Source organism: Rhinoderma darwinii, chromosome 12 (assembly GCF_050947455.1).
Source record: "Rhinoderma darwinii isolate aRhiDar2 chromosome 12, aRhiDar2.hap1, whole genome shotgun sequence".
Taxonomy (NCBI): Eukaryota; Metazoa; Chordata; class Amphibia; order Anura; family Rhinodermatidae; genus Rhinoderma; species Rhinoderma darwinii.
In genome coordinates, this window is record NC_134698.1 from 4,578,074 (window position 1) to 4,594,630 (window position 16,557).

Sequence of the window (16,557 nt, forward strand, 5' to 3'; positions counted from 1 at the left end):
GTTGGGATGTTTAAAATGAATATTTTTACTGGTGTGTTTTATTTTTTCAACATCTCTCCTGACAGCGGTAATAAAGGCATCAAGAGCTGGAATATAGTTATTTGGCACAAAATTACTTTTGTGCACCCACCTGTATCTTTGACTGGTGCTGCTGGATGGTGGGATAGATAGATAGATAGATAGATAGATAGATAGATAGATAGATAGATAGATAGATAGATAGATAGATAGATAGATAGATAGATAGATAGATAGATAGATCGATAGATAGATAGATAGATAGTGTAGCGTCCATGGCCGCGGGCCGTCGGGTTTACTCACCTCCCGACGCCCGCAGCCATGGATCTGTGAGCGCTGGTCCCCGTCTCCCTCCTAGGTGACGCTGGCGCTCACTTACGCTCCGTTCGGCTGGGCCAGCGCACGCAATTAGGAAATCGTCATCATCATCAACTGCCACGATTCCCTGGTCTATAAGAAGGCCCCTGGCCTTCTAATCTTTGCCTGAGCGTTGTTAGTTTTCCCAGTCTGTCTTGCAAATGGTCCCTTAGTGTCTCCAATTCCTGTTGTTACCCGTGCCTTGTTCCCCATTCCTGTTTCCAGTGCTTTGCCTTAGTATCAAGTCGTGCCACGTCCTGTGTCATCTGCCACGTCTGGAGGAATCCGCCACGTCCTGTGTCATCTGCCACGTCTGGAGGAATCCGCCACGTCCGGAGGAATCCGCCACGTCCGGAGGAATCCGCCATATCCTGTCACCTGCCACGTCCGGTGGAATCCGCCACGTCCTGTGACATCTGCCACCTCCGGAGGAATCCACCACATCTGGCGCCATCTGCTGCACCCATCTCATCTGTGCCAGAGCTGCGGCCACCGTCTGGACTATCCAGGTACCCTTGTGCGGGACATTGTATTTCTGGGGTTTCCTGCGGTTCCGCCTGCTACACTTCCTGTCTGTACCTGCAGGGAGATAAGGGGATGCCTAAGCACTGCCTTCACCTGATAGATGGTGCACGCCTTCATATATAATACTATGACTTCTAAAACTGTAAAACCCTATTACATGTCATGTATAAGAAGGTCAAAGTGGATTTATAATGTTGCTGGCGCTTCTATCCTTCTCCAGAAGTTTAAACAGGACCTACCCTGGAGGTCTGACTATAAACAAAAAAATATTAAGAGTAATAATAATTCTCAAAATATAACTATTAAAACAAAAAAAAAAAGGAAAAAAGAAATAGAAAAAGGGGTATTTATGGCCGTTGTATCGTGCGGCGCTCCCATAAACCCTGGTGCCAGTTTACAGCGTAAAGTCCCGGGATCGCACACGCTATCACAAGATCTCGCGGCCATGACTAAAACAGCGCTGTATATAGTATTTATTGATATATAGAAAAATAACTATACTATATATATATATATATATATATATATATATATATATATATACACATCGATAACTGCCATATAAATACTAGTGAGATCTTGTAGCGTTACACTGTGCACTGCCGCTGGGGTTTAGGAGAGCACCGCTGGGCATGACGGGAGCTGCTGGACTTGAATTTCGAACCCGAATTCTGCAGTGAGTTGGGTCATTTACTTATTTATTACTAAATTTATTTAGTTTTTTTTTCTTTTTCAATAGTTACATTTTGAGAATTTTTTGTTTTCTTTTTTTTAGGGCTATTGATTTTTCTGATAAAACGCACATGATATGTCGTCTTTAAATTTAATGGTGGCTGTGTCTATGTCTGTTAACTTCTGGTGAGGGAAAAGAACAGAAGCAACATTGGCATTACTCTATAAACATACATGGTCAGTAAATGTTGGGAAGCTCATAGGGGAATGCCCAAATTGACATGTGCAAATCTTTTACATCCTGGTCCAGTTCACACAGAGTTTTTTTCGCATTGACTTTGACACGGAACCGTGTTGGAATCAGCACCAAAAAACACCCAAAACTGCCTCCCATCGATTTCAATGGGAGGCGGAGGCGTTTTTTTCCGGGGCGGCTTTTTGCCGCTCGCGGGAAAAGAAAGCAGCATGTCCTTTCTTGCCGCCGTTCCACCTTTGAAGAAGATATCAATGGGAGGCAGAAAAGTGTTTTTCGCTGCGTTTTGTTGCCCCTGGACCTCAATGGTCGTGGGCGAAAAACGCAGCAAGAATGTGTAGGCAGGTTGAAATCAGGCCTGGATTACTCAGGTGCTGGTTATACTGTTTCTGGCATGTGCTAACCCTTTCCAGGTTCTAGTTGGTGAATTTGTTCTTGTCTATGTGTTTGTTTGTACTGTGAGACCTATTGATCCTCTGAGAGATCTAGTTTTTGTATAGTGGTTTTATGTGTATCCTGGGATCAGTAGTTCCATTTGTTTGCCTTTCCTTTGTGTTTTGTCTGCTGGCAAGCTGTTGTTTTAGCCTGCTGTGATATAGTATTCAGATAGGTTGAGTGAGTGCTTTAAATTCTTGTCACTGTCGATTCATCTGTTATTTGCTTGCATGCTATTCGTCTATCATACACTACATTTGTGCATCGTCTCCATTTTCTACAGCCTTGAGTTTTCGGTTCCACTCATACACTGGTGAGTTACTTGTGCCTTTTGTTTTCTGTCAGTATTGATTACGATTGTCTGATATTGCTTTCTTTAGCACCACCAGCGGCGTAACATTATAACCAGCCCCTGAGTAATTCAAACCTGACTATATAGAGGCCCAAGAAGAGTGCCCTAATTAACCAGGCAAAGCTAAATGATGACCAAATCCAGACTCAGACCAAAGGCATTGCCTAGCAATGCCCAAACACAGACATAACAGAAATCAATAATTAGCAGCAGTCGTAACCCTGTACCAGAATCTACCCCTACCTTACCAATTCCCTATACTCTCTAGTCCTAACACATTTCCCCATATAATACATGGTTCATCGGGGGGACAGTAGGAAAAAGTCATACTAAGACTCAATGTCAGACCAATGCCATGATACCTAACAGCGTGTAATAAAAAAATGCAATAAGAGGCAATAATAGCCTGGCACAAGATGGAGCCACTGTGCAAGCGGAAATGGGGAAGACAGAAGCGGGTAAAAACAGCGGAGTACCTGACTTTATCGGGCTAGATTGCAGGAGTGTTGACCCTGTGCCGTACATTTACAATGATGCGGGTTTAAAGCCCAGGACCACATGCCATATATTTATTGGGTATGGTCCTTAACAAGTTAAGATATAGATTTGAGATGATAGATAGATAGATAGATAGATAGATAGATAGATAGATAGATAGATAGATAGATAGATAGATCTTCCCTTGTATTTTGAAGGTTTTTGTCAATAGTATAAAATTATCCGCTACCACCTCATATGGCCACCATGGCAGTCATTGATTCAATTGAGTCATTTGGAAAGATGATGTCACCACCCAATAATCTGTGACGTGACATCTCTCGAGCCATATAAGACTGGTCTGTTGAGAAAAGCATGTTTCTTCACCACCCCTTTATCTCTCCTACGGTCCAGACAAGCCCCATACTGGAATGAGATTTCTTAATGTTTTATTTCCTTTGGTGGCATCCCTGAAGCACTTAGTTTATGGGACCAGACAGAATTTAGGTCAGCAGCTACTTATTAGATAAGAGACAATATAAGATATGGTCTTCAATGGCTCCGAGTAGTGAAGTGAGGTTGGAGGCACTCATTATTACACTTCGATAGAAGTGTAATTACTGATTCAACGTTGAGTCATTGGGAAAGATGATGTCACCACCCAATAATCCTTAAGTCACAGACGTGAAATCTCTCGAGCCATATAAAACTGGTCTGTTGAGAAAGGCATGTTCCTCCACCACCCCCATATCTCTCCTACCGGCCAGACAAGCCCCATACTGGAATGAGGTTTCTTAGTACTTTATTTCCTTTGGTGGCATCCCTGAAGCACTTAGTTTATGGGACCAGACAGAATTTAGGTTAGGAGCTACTTATTAGATAAAAGACAATATAAAATATGGTCTTCAACGGCTCCGAGTAGTGAAGTGCATTTGGCAGCACTCCTTATTATTACACTTCAATAGCCGGTAACCCTTGACTTCACTAATCTAAAGCTTAAAGAGACATCCACCTAAAGAAGATGATTCTTGAAGGGGTTTTCTAGAAAATTACATTGATGGTCTATCCTAGGATAGATCATTAATGTATGATTGGTGGAAGTCTTACCCCTGACACCTCCACTAACCAGCAGAACGAAGAGGGCTGCAATACCAGACACATCCACATGCGTATGAATGTCACTGTGATTGGTACTTCAGGCTCTAACTGCTCTTTGTTTTGCTAATTGATGGGGCTATAAATTGATAGCATGTCCGAAGCATAGACCATCAAAGTGAAATTCCTTTAGACGCAAAGACAGCAAGTCTGTTGTCACGGAGAAGCTTTAGCAGTGGCGCGGAATATTCCACATACTTGTTTTTCTAGTCTAATGTGGATTTGTGGAGTCTAATGAGTTTGTTTTTACCTTTTATGTTGATTTGAATCTCATTGTGATGCCTGTTATGTGCAAATGTATCGTGTTAAATAGTTTCCTGATAGTTACAAAAGTGGAGGCTTCTACCACAAATGAGAAACTCTAAATATAATATTATAGTGTACCTAAAAGCCCCTTTGTACTCATCAGAACTCTTTACGAGTAAGTGACAAAATTAAAAACAATCCAAATAAAAAAATAGAATTAAATATTATGAAAACAATGGGTCTTATGATAAATTAAGCTTTATTATTATTATTAATATTATTATTATTTATATTATAATTATTCGTTTTTAGTATTTTAGTCTAAGGATTTTCAATAAAAATTTCTCGAAAAAAAAGTATCTATCGTACATTCCAATTTTGTAAAAATCCAATTTTTTTATTTTTATTATTTATTTTTAATTTTTAATAAGATGCAAAGATTCCATTACAATATTAATCACAGTTATTAACAATGGGAGGCAATTACGGTGTCTGTCGGACAAAAAATTTTTGGGATTCACGAAATCAACCATGGCAGCAATTATCTCCCGATACAATTAAAATTAGTTGAATAGCACAAAGAAATATAGAATTCAAGAGGAAAAACAATGTATGGTATCAAAGGCACAGTAAGGCCCATAAACTTGGCGTTCGTATAGAGCAATATGGCAGTATGTAGAAGCCCTGGATGAAATGATGAAAATTTGACAGTCGATCAGTTTTTAATGACTTTGTTTTTTTCACTGTCGTGTGAATATAGCCTGAGTTTAAGAGAAAAATAATAAATCTTCCACTTTGTATGTAGAGTTTTCTATTATTTACTATAGACATTAAAAATACATCTGGACTCTAACAAAAAAAAAAAGCGCAGTGAAAATGCCCCAAGAACGCAGCAAAATGCTGTGTGTGAATCCGACCCTACATATTATTTGGGCAATGTTTAATTGTGATGTGAGAATTAAGGTCTCATGCTAAATAAACAAAGTTGTCGATCTGGATTCTCCCGGTGAGGAGAAGTTGTGGATGTGCCCGGAATATTTCACATACTCACTTTTCTAGTCTACTGTCTGTATACAAAAGGTTCAGTATCTGTCTTTTGTTTTGCTGCTTTCAATTTTCTAATTCCCAACAAAAACCACGACCAGACGGGAAGTAACCCTTCTATTCTGCTGTTTGGGTAGTTTTAAGCACAAGTGAAAAGTGTGAAGAATAATAATAAACTGTTTCTGGGAACCTTGTGGGAACGATTGATATGAAATAGGGAATTATAAAAAATAAAAAAAATGAGAGAAGGAAAATTAATGAACAGGCTAGATTTATTTTTTAATAATTTGAAAAGGCAATTTTTTATGTTATATATATATATATTTTTTTTTAAATAATATTAATAAATTAAATTTACCATAAATTACTATTATATAAATATTGAATTTTTTTATGATAGGAAACATTCAGTGATTTCATTAAACTAAAAATGTTTCAATAGATAAGAGTCAAATATCTTCTGATTCCATTTCCAATTATAATAATAATAATAAAATGTTTAAACCTAAATTAATTGGAACAAATAAATTATCTTAAATATTAAATGTTTTTAGATTTCATTCTGTTCTTCATTTTAAGGTAATATTAGATACTAAGATATTAAATGTATTAATATATCAACTGTGTCGGTACAAAAGGCAAAAGAATCATAGATATTCATTTATTTTCCATGCAAATGAGAATTATTTTTTTTTAAATTTAATTTCCAATAGATTTTTTTTGTAAATTCTTTTTCTATCAATAGTTTTTTGAGTGGATTTTTCAATATCTTAAAAAACAAATAACAAAAACAAATAAAAAAAACAAAAAACTATATATATATATATATATATATATATATATATATATATATATATTTATTTAAATTACTATTATATAAAACAGTTTATGATAAGAATCATTCAGTGATTTTATTAAACTAAAAATGTCTCAATAGATAAAAGCCAAAACATTTTTTATTCCATTTCCAATGACAATATTAATGTTGATTTTGAAAATATATTTGAAATACATGAAATGTTTAAATCTAAATTCATTGGAACAAATAAATGATCTTAAATATTCAATGTTTTTAGATTTTATTCTGTTCTTCGTTTTAAGATCATATTAAATACTAAGATTTTAAATGTATAAACATACCATATATGTCTGTACAAAAGGCAAAAGAATCAAAGATATTCACGTTTTTTTCCATGCAAATGAGACAAAAATATTAAAATTTTAGTTGTAAGTTATGTTAATTTCTTGTATAATTTTTTGCATTAACTAGTTTTTGAGTGGATTTTTCAATATCTTAGCCTTTGTTCACATCTGCGCTAGGTCTCCGTTCTGATGTTCCGTCTGAGATTTCCGTCGGAACGGAGCCCTGACAGACACAAACGGAAAGCATAGGTTTCCATTTCCATCACCATGGATTTCAATGGTCACGGATCCGGTGCAAATGGTTTACGTTTGTCTCCGTTGAGCAAGGGTTCCGTCGTTTTGTCGGAATCAATAGCGTAGTCGACTGCAGTATTCATCCCGTCAAAACGACGGAACCCGATGGAACCCCTGCCCAACTGAGACAAACGTCAGGGCTCCGTTCCGATGGAAAGCTCAGATGGAACGTCGGTACGGAGCCCTAGAGCAGATGTGAACGAAGCTGTAAATATATATAAAGACAATGTCTTATTTTCATAAATATTTGCAACAATTTTCTTATTTTTTTTTTTACATATTATTGTTAATTTATAATTAAATAACATATTTACAAGTAATTTATTCGGTATAAATGTATAATATAATAATAGTAACAGCATAAAAATGAACGTGAAACCAGATTGAAGTCTTTAGAATATCAAAGTATACAGAGAGAGTTTACACATTGAAATGCTAATGATTCATTAAGTTTCTCTGTCATCTGATTGGCAGGTTCTTGACTCCACCCTTGTACTTGGGGCTATAAAAGGGATGACAGAGATGGGTAGTAAAATTGTTCTCCGCTCAGGTGTAAGAGATCTGGTCATTGGATGTATTGGGTAAGCTGGAAGATTGTGTTTTCTAGTGTTTATTTTATACAAATGGATACACGTTTGCAAAATTTAATATAAAATGCCAACATTGAAAAAAAAAATAATTATATTTTGCACCTAATGTGTGATTTAGTCTGCATTTATTATTTTTTTTAATGTTCTACCTTTAATAGAATCCTCCTATTTAAAAATGTAATAACCATTAATTTTGCACTGTAAAAATAAAAAAATAAAAATTACATTTAGGAAAAAGTTAAATGATTAAAAATACATTTTGACGCATTTTCAGAAAAAAGAACAATGACGACCATGAACCTCTTCAGATGTCTCTTATTAGTAAGCCTTTATTTCCAGAAAACCAAATCATACGTGAGTAAAGTTTATTTTCAAACTATAACTAGAAATTGAAAGCAATTTTTTATATTCTTTTATTATAATTTTATGTTTAAATGTATATTATATCAACAATTTACTAATTATGGGATGTCATTTTAAACTGAGAAATAATCTTATTGCCTTTGTGATTACAGGATCAATCTCAAAAGGTTCAAGGTAAGACCCTCACCATTTACAAACTTTGGATTTTTTTCTTAAGTATTTATGTTTAAAAGTAGAATTATTATTTTTATATAAAAATATATCAATTAATTATCTAGCTAGAATTTATTTTTATATGGGAATAATGTTTCTCTTTTTACTACATTCAGTATCACTTCTTATTTCTGTAGGATATGACTGCTCAGATATATGGGAAAGAGATAATGTTACTACCAGTGGAATATACAAGATAAAACCACAACTAGCTACGTTCTCATTTCCGGTAAGACAGTAAAAAGAATCCTGACTGTTATTTAAGAGTAAAAAATTTACAACTTTTACCCCTTTAAGTAACTATATAATTTATATATATTTTTATTTTTAACAAATTTACAATTAAGATATTTATGTTCCCATTTAAGGTATTCTGTGAAATGACTAAAAATGGTGGCTGGACTCTTATCCAAAAACACAATGGAGCAGATGGATTAGACTTTGATAGAATGTGGAAAGAGTATGAAAATGGATTTGGCAAACTTCAAGGTAAATATATTAGTATCATGACAGAACCGGGGAACTCACAACCCCCTAAACATGGAAGAATTCCTAAAAAATGTTCCCCCGCTTTGGAGAATCTCTACAACTAATTTATTTCCTGTATATAATTGACTCTTTTTGTTGTTGAAGGTGAACACTGGCTTGGACTCCGGTACATATATGCTCTGACACAGCAGAAAAACAGACCCTCCAAATTGCGCATCAGCATGGGGGACTTTAATGGTAGAGAAGCTTATGCAGAGTACAGTCCCTTCCACATCGGGAATGCGAAAACCTCCTACAAATTGTTAGCAGGAAATTACTCGGGTACAGCAGGTGGGTGGATGGAGAATAAATACTTTAAAATTCTCAAAACTAAATATTAAGCAATAAAAGGAAAGACTAAACATATAATATGTAAATTTTCCATCGTAGGAGACGCCTTCCTTGGAGATGCTGAAGTTAACGGGACCAACCAGCACGGCAGCTCATTCAGCACTTGTGATCATGCCACCGATAACTGTCACCCACAATGTCTCTCTCATGACATAATGTTTCTCAGTTGCAGTGAACAATTCAGTGCCGGCTGGTGGTTTAACCAATGTGGAGCAGCAAATCTGAATGGAGTTTGGCGCACACCACCAAGACATAGATACTGGGACACTTCTGTGTCGTGGCCAACATGGAAACCCAACGAGTCCTTAAAATTCAGCAAAATGTATCTGATTCACAGTTAGAGGGTGTCCACTATTCGCATGATGGCTAATTTTCTATTATTATACTTATTTATAATCTTTTTATATGTGTTCTCAAATTCTTTAATTTACTATTTGTCTGTCCTACTGTAATAAAGAAAACTGAAATATATTAAAGCTTTGTCTTTTTTTTTTAAATGAGAAATTAAAAGGTCCATGGAGACTTCATTGACAATCTCTATAGGTCTTGATTATAGACCATTATGCCCTCCATGTTTTCCTGTTTAGTGCCTCCATAAAGCACAGTATTCTCCCCTAGAGCGGTTGTGAATTTTTCCCCCAGTTTTGCTGCTCCTCCTACTTGGTCTAGAATTCTGGTACTGTAATATCTCAGCTGACTATAAGCCTACGTGCCTCCTCCATCTGAGAACAGTCACCAAAAGAAAGGGGGTTTCAACCTACGATTCTCAAGCTGTAGAGTCCATGACTACTTGAGGGGGTTAAGGGTAAAAAAAAAAAACATTGTTTTGTCTTAAATTTGTGCACTTTACTAATCAGAGTCAATCCTAAAGAAGCCTGACAAGATTCCAGCTTCACTACAAATGTTCCATCCCTTATCTGCCTGCAGACCAGATTTTCCACTTGCTACTCTGTCTGCAGACCTTCTAAGAGTATATTGGTCAGGATGCATACGCTCCCCCTGGAAGCACTTCCCAGAAAGTGATATCTCTTCCACGGGATTCCCTCCCTGTTCCCATGATAATCTGCCGTTTACAATACTAGAAACCTGTTGTAACAGCACATCCTGTGGTTTGGCATGGTATTACAAGTTTTAGGCAAGATTGACAGCTTAGTTTTAAATGCATTTTAAAAAAGTATTGGATAAAATAAATAGAAGTTTTATGCCCTCGAACACACTGGTAATACATAACTTATCCGCATTTCATAATGAAAAAAATAAATGCAAAACATTATTGAGGGTTCACCTACAGCATTTTCTCATTGAAAGTTACTGAAACTGAGGGCACAACTTACAATCATATAGGGCAACACTACATAGTAGATTCAAATAACTTTATTGGTGCTCAATTAACCCCTTCTCCACGCTGACATTTTTTGTTATTTCATTTTTCCACTCTTCGTCTCCAAGGTCCATAACTTTTTTATTTTTCCATTGAGATAGCCATACAAGGGCTTGTTTTTTCAAAGACGAGCTGTAATTTTTTTAATGGAACCGCCACATATATACAAGAATATAACTACTATAATACTGCCCCCTATGTACAAGAATATAATTACTATAATACTGCCCCCAGGAATAGAACTACTATAATACTGCTCTTATATACAATAATATAACTACTGTAATACTGCCCTCTATATACAAGAATATAACTACTATAATACTGCCCCTATATACAAGAATATAACTACTATAATACTGCCCCCTATATACAAGAATATAACTACTATAATACTTCCCCTATATACAAGAATATAACGACTATAATACTGCCCCCTATATACAAGAATATAACTACTATAATACTGCCCCTATATACAAGAATATAACTACTATAATACTGCCCCTATATACAAGAATATAACTACTATAATACTGCCCCTATATACAAGAATATAACTACTATAATACTGCTCCTATATACAAGAATATAACTACTATAATACTGCCCCTATATACAAGAATATAACTACTATAATACTGCCCCTATATACAAGAATATAATTACTATAATACTGCTCCTATATACAAGAATATAACTACTGTAATACTGCTCGTATATACAAGAATATAGCTACTATAATACTGCCCCCTATATACAAGATTATAACTACTATAATACTGCCCCTATATACAAGAATATAACTACTATAATACTGCCCCTATATACAAGAATATAACTACTATAATACTGCCCCCTATATACAAGAATATAACTACTATATTACTGCCTCCTATATACAAGAACATATCTACTATAATACTGCTCCTATATACAAGAATATAACTACTATAATACTGCCTCCTATATACAAGAATATAACTACTATAATACTGCTCCTATATACAAGAATATAACTACTATAATACTGCTCGTATATACAGGAATATAACTACTATAATACTGCCCTTATATACAAGAATATAACTACTATAATACTGCCCCTATATACAAGAATATAACTACTATAATACTGCCCCCTATATACAAGAATATAACTACTATAATACTGCCCCCTATATACAAGAATATAACTACTATAATACTGCCCCTATATACAGGAATATAACTACTATAATACTGCTCCTATATACAAGAATATAACTACTATAATACTGCTCCTATATACAAGAATATAACTACCATAATACTGCCCCCTATATACAAGAATATAACTACTATAATACTGCTCCTATATACAAGAATATAACTACTATAATACTGCCCCCTATATACAAGAATATAACTACTATAATATTGCTCCTATATACAAGAAAATAACTACTATAATACTGCCCCTATATACAAGAATATAACTACTATAATACTGTCCCCTATATACAAGAATATAACTACTATAATACTGCCCCCTATATACAAGAATATAACTACTATAATACTGCTCCTATATACAAGAATATAACTACTATAATACTGCCCCCTATATACAAGAAAATAACTACTATAATACTGCCCCTATATACAAGAATATAACTACTATAATACTGTCCCCTATATACAAGAATATAACTACTATAATACTGCTCCCTATATACAAGAATATAAATACTATAATACTGCTCCTATATACAAGAATATAACTACTATAATACTGCCCCCTATATACAAGAATATAACTACTATAATACTGCCCCCTATATATAAGAATATAACTACTATAATACTGCCCCCTATATACAAGAATATAACTACTATAATACTGCCCCTATATACAAGAATATAACTACTATAATACTGCCCCCTATATACAAGAATATAACTACTATAATACTGCCCCTATGTACAAGAATATAACTACTATAATACTGCCCCCATATACAAGAATATAACTACTATAATACTGCCTCTATATACAAGAATATAACTACTATAATACTGCTCCTATATACAAGAATATAACTACTATAATACTGCTCCTATATACAAGAATATAACTACTATAATACTGCCTCCTATATACAAGAATTTAACTACTATAATACTGCCCCCTATATACAAGAATATAACTACTATAATACTGCTCCTATATACAAGAATATAACTACTATAATACTTCCCCTATATACAAGAATATTACTACTATAATACTGCCCCCTATATACAAGAATATAACTACTATAATACTGCCCCTATATACAAGAATATAACTACTATAATACTGCCCCTATATACAAGAATATAACTACTATAATACTGCCTCCTATATACAAGAATATAACTACTATAATACTGCCCCCTATATACAAGAATATAACTACTATAATACTGCCCCTATGTACAAGGATATAACGCGCGTCGGGGTTTCATGTAGCGGAGCGGACACTGTTAATGACTTCTCTTGCTGTCTATGGGTAAGTCTGTGATCAGACAGAAGACCTTGCTTAAGCACTGTTACTTTTACTACACTTTCTCTTGTTCATAACTACTCATTAGACCTGTATATTACACTGATTGTATTTGAGAGAATCTCTCCTTGTGAGGGAAGGTGCACTAATGATAATCCTTCTGTAATAGGCGTCTGTCTAAGTATTTACGTGTTTACCCATATACTTTAGTCAGCAATAACAACTGGTATTGGCTCCGCACTTCATACTAGAGTCGTATCTTTCTTTGTATTTTAAATTGTCTGTGATATTTGTTTAATAAAAATTCAAAATTTTATATATATATTGGCGTCAAATGCTCTGATTGTTTCTCTGTGGTATATGAATTAGTCTATGGAGCTGCCTATGTGACATGGGGGGATGTTTGTGGTTTAAACAGCGCCCAGCCCTTATTACAAGTTTGTTTGGAGTCTATATATTGAAGAAAAATAAAGTGTAAAAAGTAAAAAAAAAGTTAATAAAAATGTTTTATAAAAGTGTAAAAAGAAAAGATTTTTTTTTCCTATAATAAGTCTCTTATTATAGGAAAAAAATGAAAATGTTAAATAACAGTACACATATTTGGTATCACCGCGTTCGTAACGACCCAATCTATAAAACTATAATGTTATTTTTACTTCACGGTGAACGCCGCAAAAAAAACAACAAACTGAAAACAATGCCAGAATCACTATTTTTTGGTCACCACCCCTCCCAAAATATAGAATAAAAAGTGATCAAAATGTCGCATGTGCGCCAAAATAGTACCAATAAAACTACAAACCGTCCCGCAAAAAACAAGCCCTTACACAGCTTTTTTTACTGAAAAATAAAAAAGTTACGGCTCTCATAATATTGTGACACAGAAAATAAATTATTTTATAAAGAAGTGATTTTATTGTGCAAATGCTGCAAAACATAAAAAAACTATATACATATGGTATCGCCGTAATCGTACCGACCCACAGAATAAAGTAAAATTGTCATCTATAGCGCATTATGAACGCCGTAAGAAATAAAGTATTGAAAATGCCAAAATCACTGTTTTTTGGTCACCAAAGCTCTAAATAAAATGCAATAAAAAGTGATCAAAAATGCTTAAGTACCAAAAACCGCTCAATTCATGGAAAAATAAAAAAGTTATAGCATTTGGAAGGCGTGGAGTGAAAAACAAAGGTTAATTAATTTCTATTAAAAAAATAAATTATTACCACGTCGGGTATTGTCGTACTCGGGAGAGATTGCGTTACAAATTTAGGGCGACTTTTTCTCTTTTATCCCTTGTGAAAATGAAAAAATTCAACATTTTAGTGGACAAAAAGGCTTATATTCATTTTCACGGCCTAATTCTACTAAATTCCTTGAGGGGTGTAGTTTCCCAATTGGGGTCACTTTTGGGGGTGATTCCACTGTTTTGGTTCCTCCAGGGCGTTGCAATTGCGACATGGCACTAAAAACCAATCCAGCAAAATCTGCGCTCCAAAATCTAAATGGCGCTCCTTCTCTTCTGAGCCCTGCTGTGTGTCCAAACATCAATTTATTAACACATATGGGGTATTTCCGTAATCGGGAGAAGATGCTTTACAAATTTTGGGTTGCATTTTCTTCTTTATTCCTTGTAAATATTACAAATTGCTATGTTTTTTCAGAAAAAAAGTAGATTTTTCATTTTCACAGACTAACTCAAATAAATATAGCAAAATACCTGTGGGGTCAAAGTGCTAACTATACCCCTAGATAAATTCCTTGAGTGGTCTAGTAGACATATGGAAAATGTTAACTAGTGACTATTTTGTATGGTATTACTATCTGTTTTACAAGCAGATACATTTAAATTTAGAAAAATGCTAATTCTTGCAAATTTTCTCTACATTTTGGTGTTTTTTAACTATTGAATTTATCGAGCAAATTTTTCCACTATCATAAAGTACAATATGTCACGAGAAAACAATCTCACAATCGCTTGGATAGGTAAAAGCATTCCCAAGTTATTACCACATAAAGTGACATGTCAGATTTGAAAAAAATCGGCTGTGTCCTGAAGGCCAAAACAGGCTCAGTTCTAAAGGGGTTAAGGTCTCATGCTAAATAAACAAAGTTGTCGATCTGGATTCTCCCGGTGAGGAGAAGTTGTGGATGTGCCCGGAATATTCCACATACTCACTTTTCTAGTCTACTGTCTGTATACAAAAGGTTCAGTATCTGTCTTTTGTTTTGCTGCTTTCAATTTTCTAATTCCCAACAAAAACCACGACCAGACGGGAAGTAACCCTTCTATTCTGCTGTCTGGGTAGTTTTAAGCACAAGTGAAAAGTGTGAAGAATAATAATAAACTGTTCCTGGGAACCTTGTGGGAACGATTGATATGAAATAGGGAATTATAAAAAAAAAAAAAAAGAGAGATAAGGAAAATGAATAAAACTAGCTAGATTTACTTTTTAATCAATTGAAAAGGCAATTTTTTTTATATTTATACATATATTTTAACAAATAATAATATTAATAAATTACCATTACCATAAACCATCTAAATTACTATTATATAAATTTAGCTTTTTTTTTTTGATAGGAATCATTCAGTGATTATTAAATAAAAAATGTCTCAATGAATAAGAATCAAACTTCTTTTGATTCCATTTCCAATAATAATGTTATTTTTGAAAATATATTTAGACTGTGTTTTGTAAAAGTAAAATGTTTAAACCTAAATTAATTTGAACAATTAAATTATCTTAAATATTCAATATTTTTAGATTTCATTCTGTTCTTAGTTTTAAGATATTATTAGATACGAAGATATTAAATGTATTAATATACCATATATTAATACAAAAGGATCATAGATATTCATGTTTTTTCCATGCAGATGAGAAAAAAAAAATATTTTAGTTACATTGGACTTTTTTGGAAGACAATTTTTTCTATTAATGAATTTTTTCAATTAATATATATAAAGGCAATGTCTTATTTTCATAGATATTGGGTACAATTGTCTTAGATTTTTTTACATATTATTCTTAATTTATAATTAAATAACATATTTACAAGTAATTTTTTCGATAGAAATGTATAATATAATAATAGTAATGGCATAAAAATGAACATTAAACCAGATTGATGTCATTAGAATATAAAAAGTATACAAAGAGAGTATACACATTAAATGTTATTGTATCGTTAAGTTTCTCTGTCATCTGATTGGCAGATTTTTGACTCCACCCTTGTACTTGGGGCTATAAAAAGGGATGACAGAGATGGGTAGTATATTGTTCTCAGCTCAGGTGTAAGAGATCTGGTCATTGGACATATTGGGTAAGCTGGAAGATTATTTTTCCTATTGTTTATTTTAAAGAAACAAATGGATTCATGTTGGAAAAATTTTATATAAAATGCCTACATTGAAAAAATGTAATTTATTTTTACATGATCTTCGATTTTATCTGCATTTATAATTGTTTTAATTTTATACTTTTTATAGAATCCTCCTATTTAAAAATGTAATAACCATTCATTTTGCACTGTAAAATTATCTAAAAAAATATTTACATTTAGGAAAAAGTTAAATTATGAATAAGAAATTGTCTACATTTTCAGGAAAAAAAAACACAATGACC

The 16,557-nt window shown here is 33.8% G+C and overlaps 1 protein-coding gene across 1 annotated transcript; it reads left to right on the forward strand.

Annotated features, from left to right (window-relative positions):
• The first annotated feature begins 7,846 nt into the window (after positions 1 to 7,846).
• Positions 7,847 to 9,357, forward strand: LOC142665019 (fibrinogen-like protein 1). Its single transcript, XM_075844553.1, has 6 exons — positions 7,847 to 7,915; positions 8,077 to 8,098; positions 8,275 to 8,366; positions 8,506 to 8,626; positions 8,771 to 8,956; positions 9,056 to 9,357. The coding sequence occupies exons 1-6, from the start codon at positions 7,847 to 7,849 to the stop codon at positions 9,355 to 9,357; spliced, it is 792 nt and encodes a 263-aa protein (XP_075700668.1).
• The last annotated feature ends 7,200 nt before the right edge of the window (positions 9,358 to 16,557 follow it).

Coding starts and splice junctions, on each gene's coding strand:
- LOC142665019 (XM_075844553.1), top strand. CDS start 7,847: ATGACGACCATGAACCTCTTCAGATGTCTCTTATTAGTAAGCCTTTAT. Junction 7,916..8,076: donor TCCAGAAAACCAAATCATAC/GTGAGTAAAGTT, acceptor TTGTGATTACAG/GATCAATCTCAAAAGGTTCA. Junction 8,367..8,505: donor TAGCTACGTTCTCATTTCCG/GTAAGACAGTAA, acceptor TTCCCATTTAAG/GTATTCTGTGAAATGACTAA.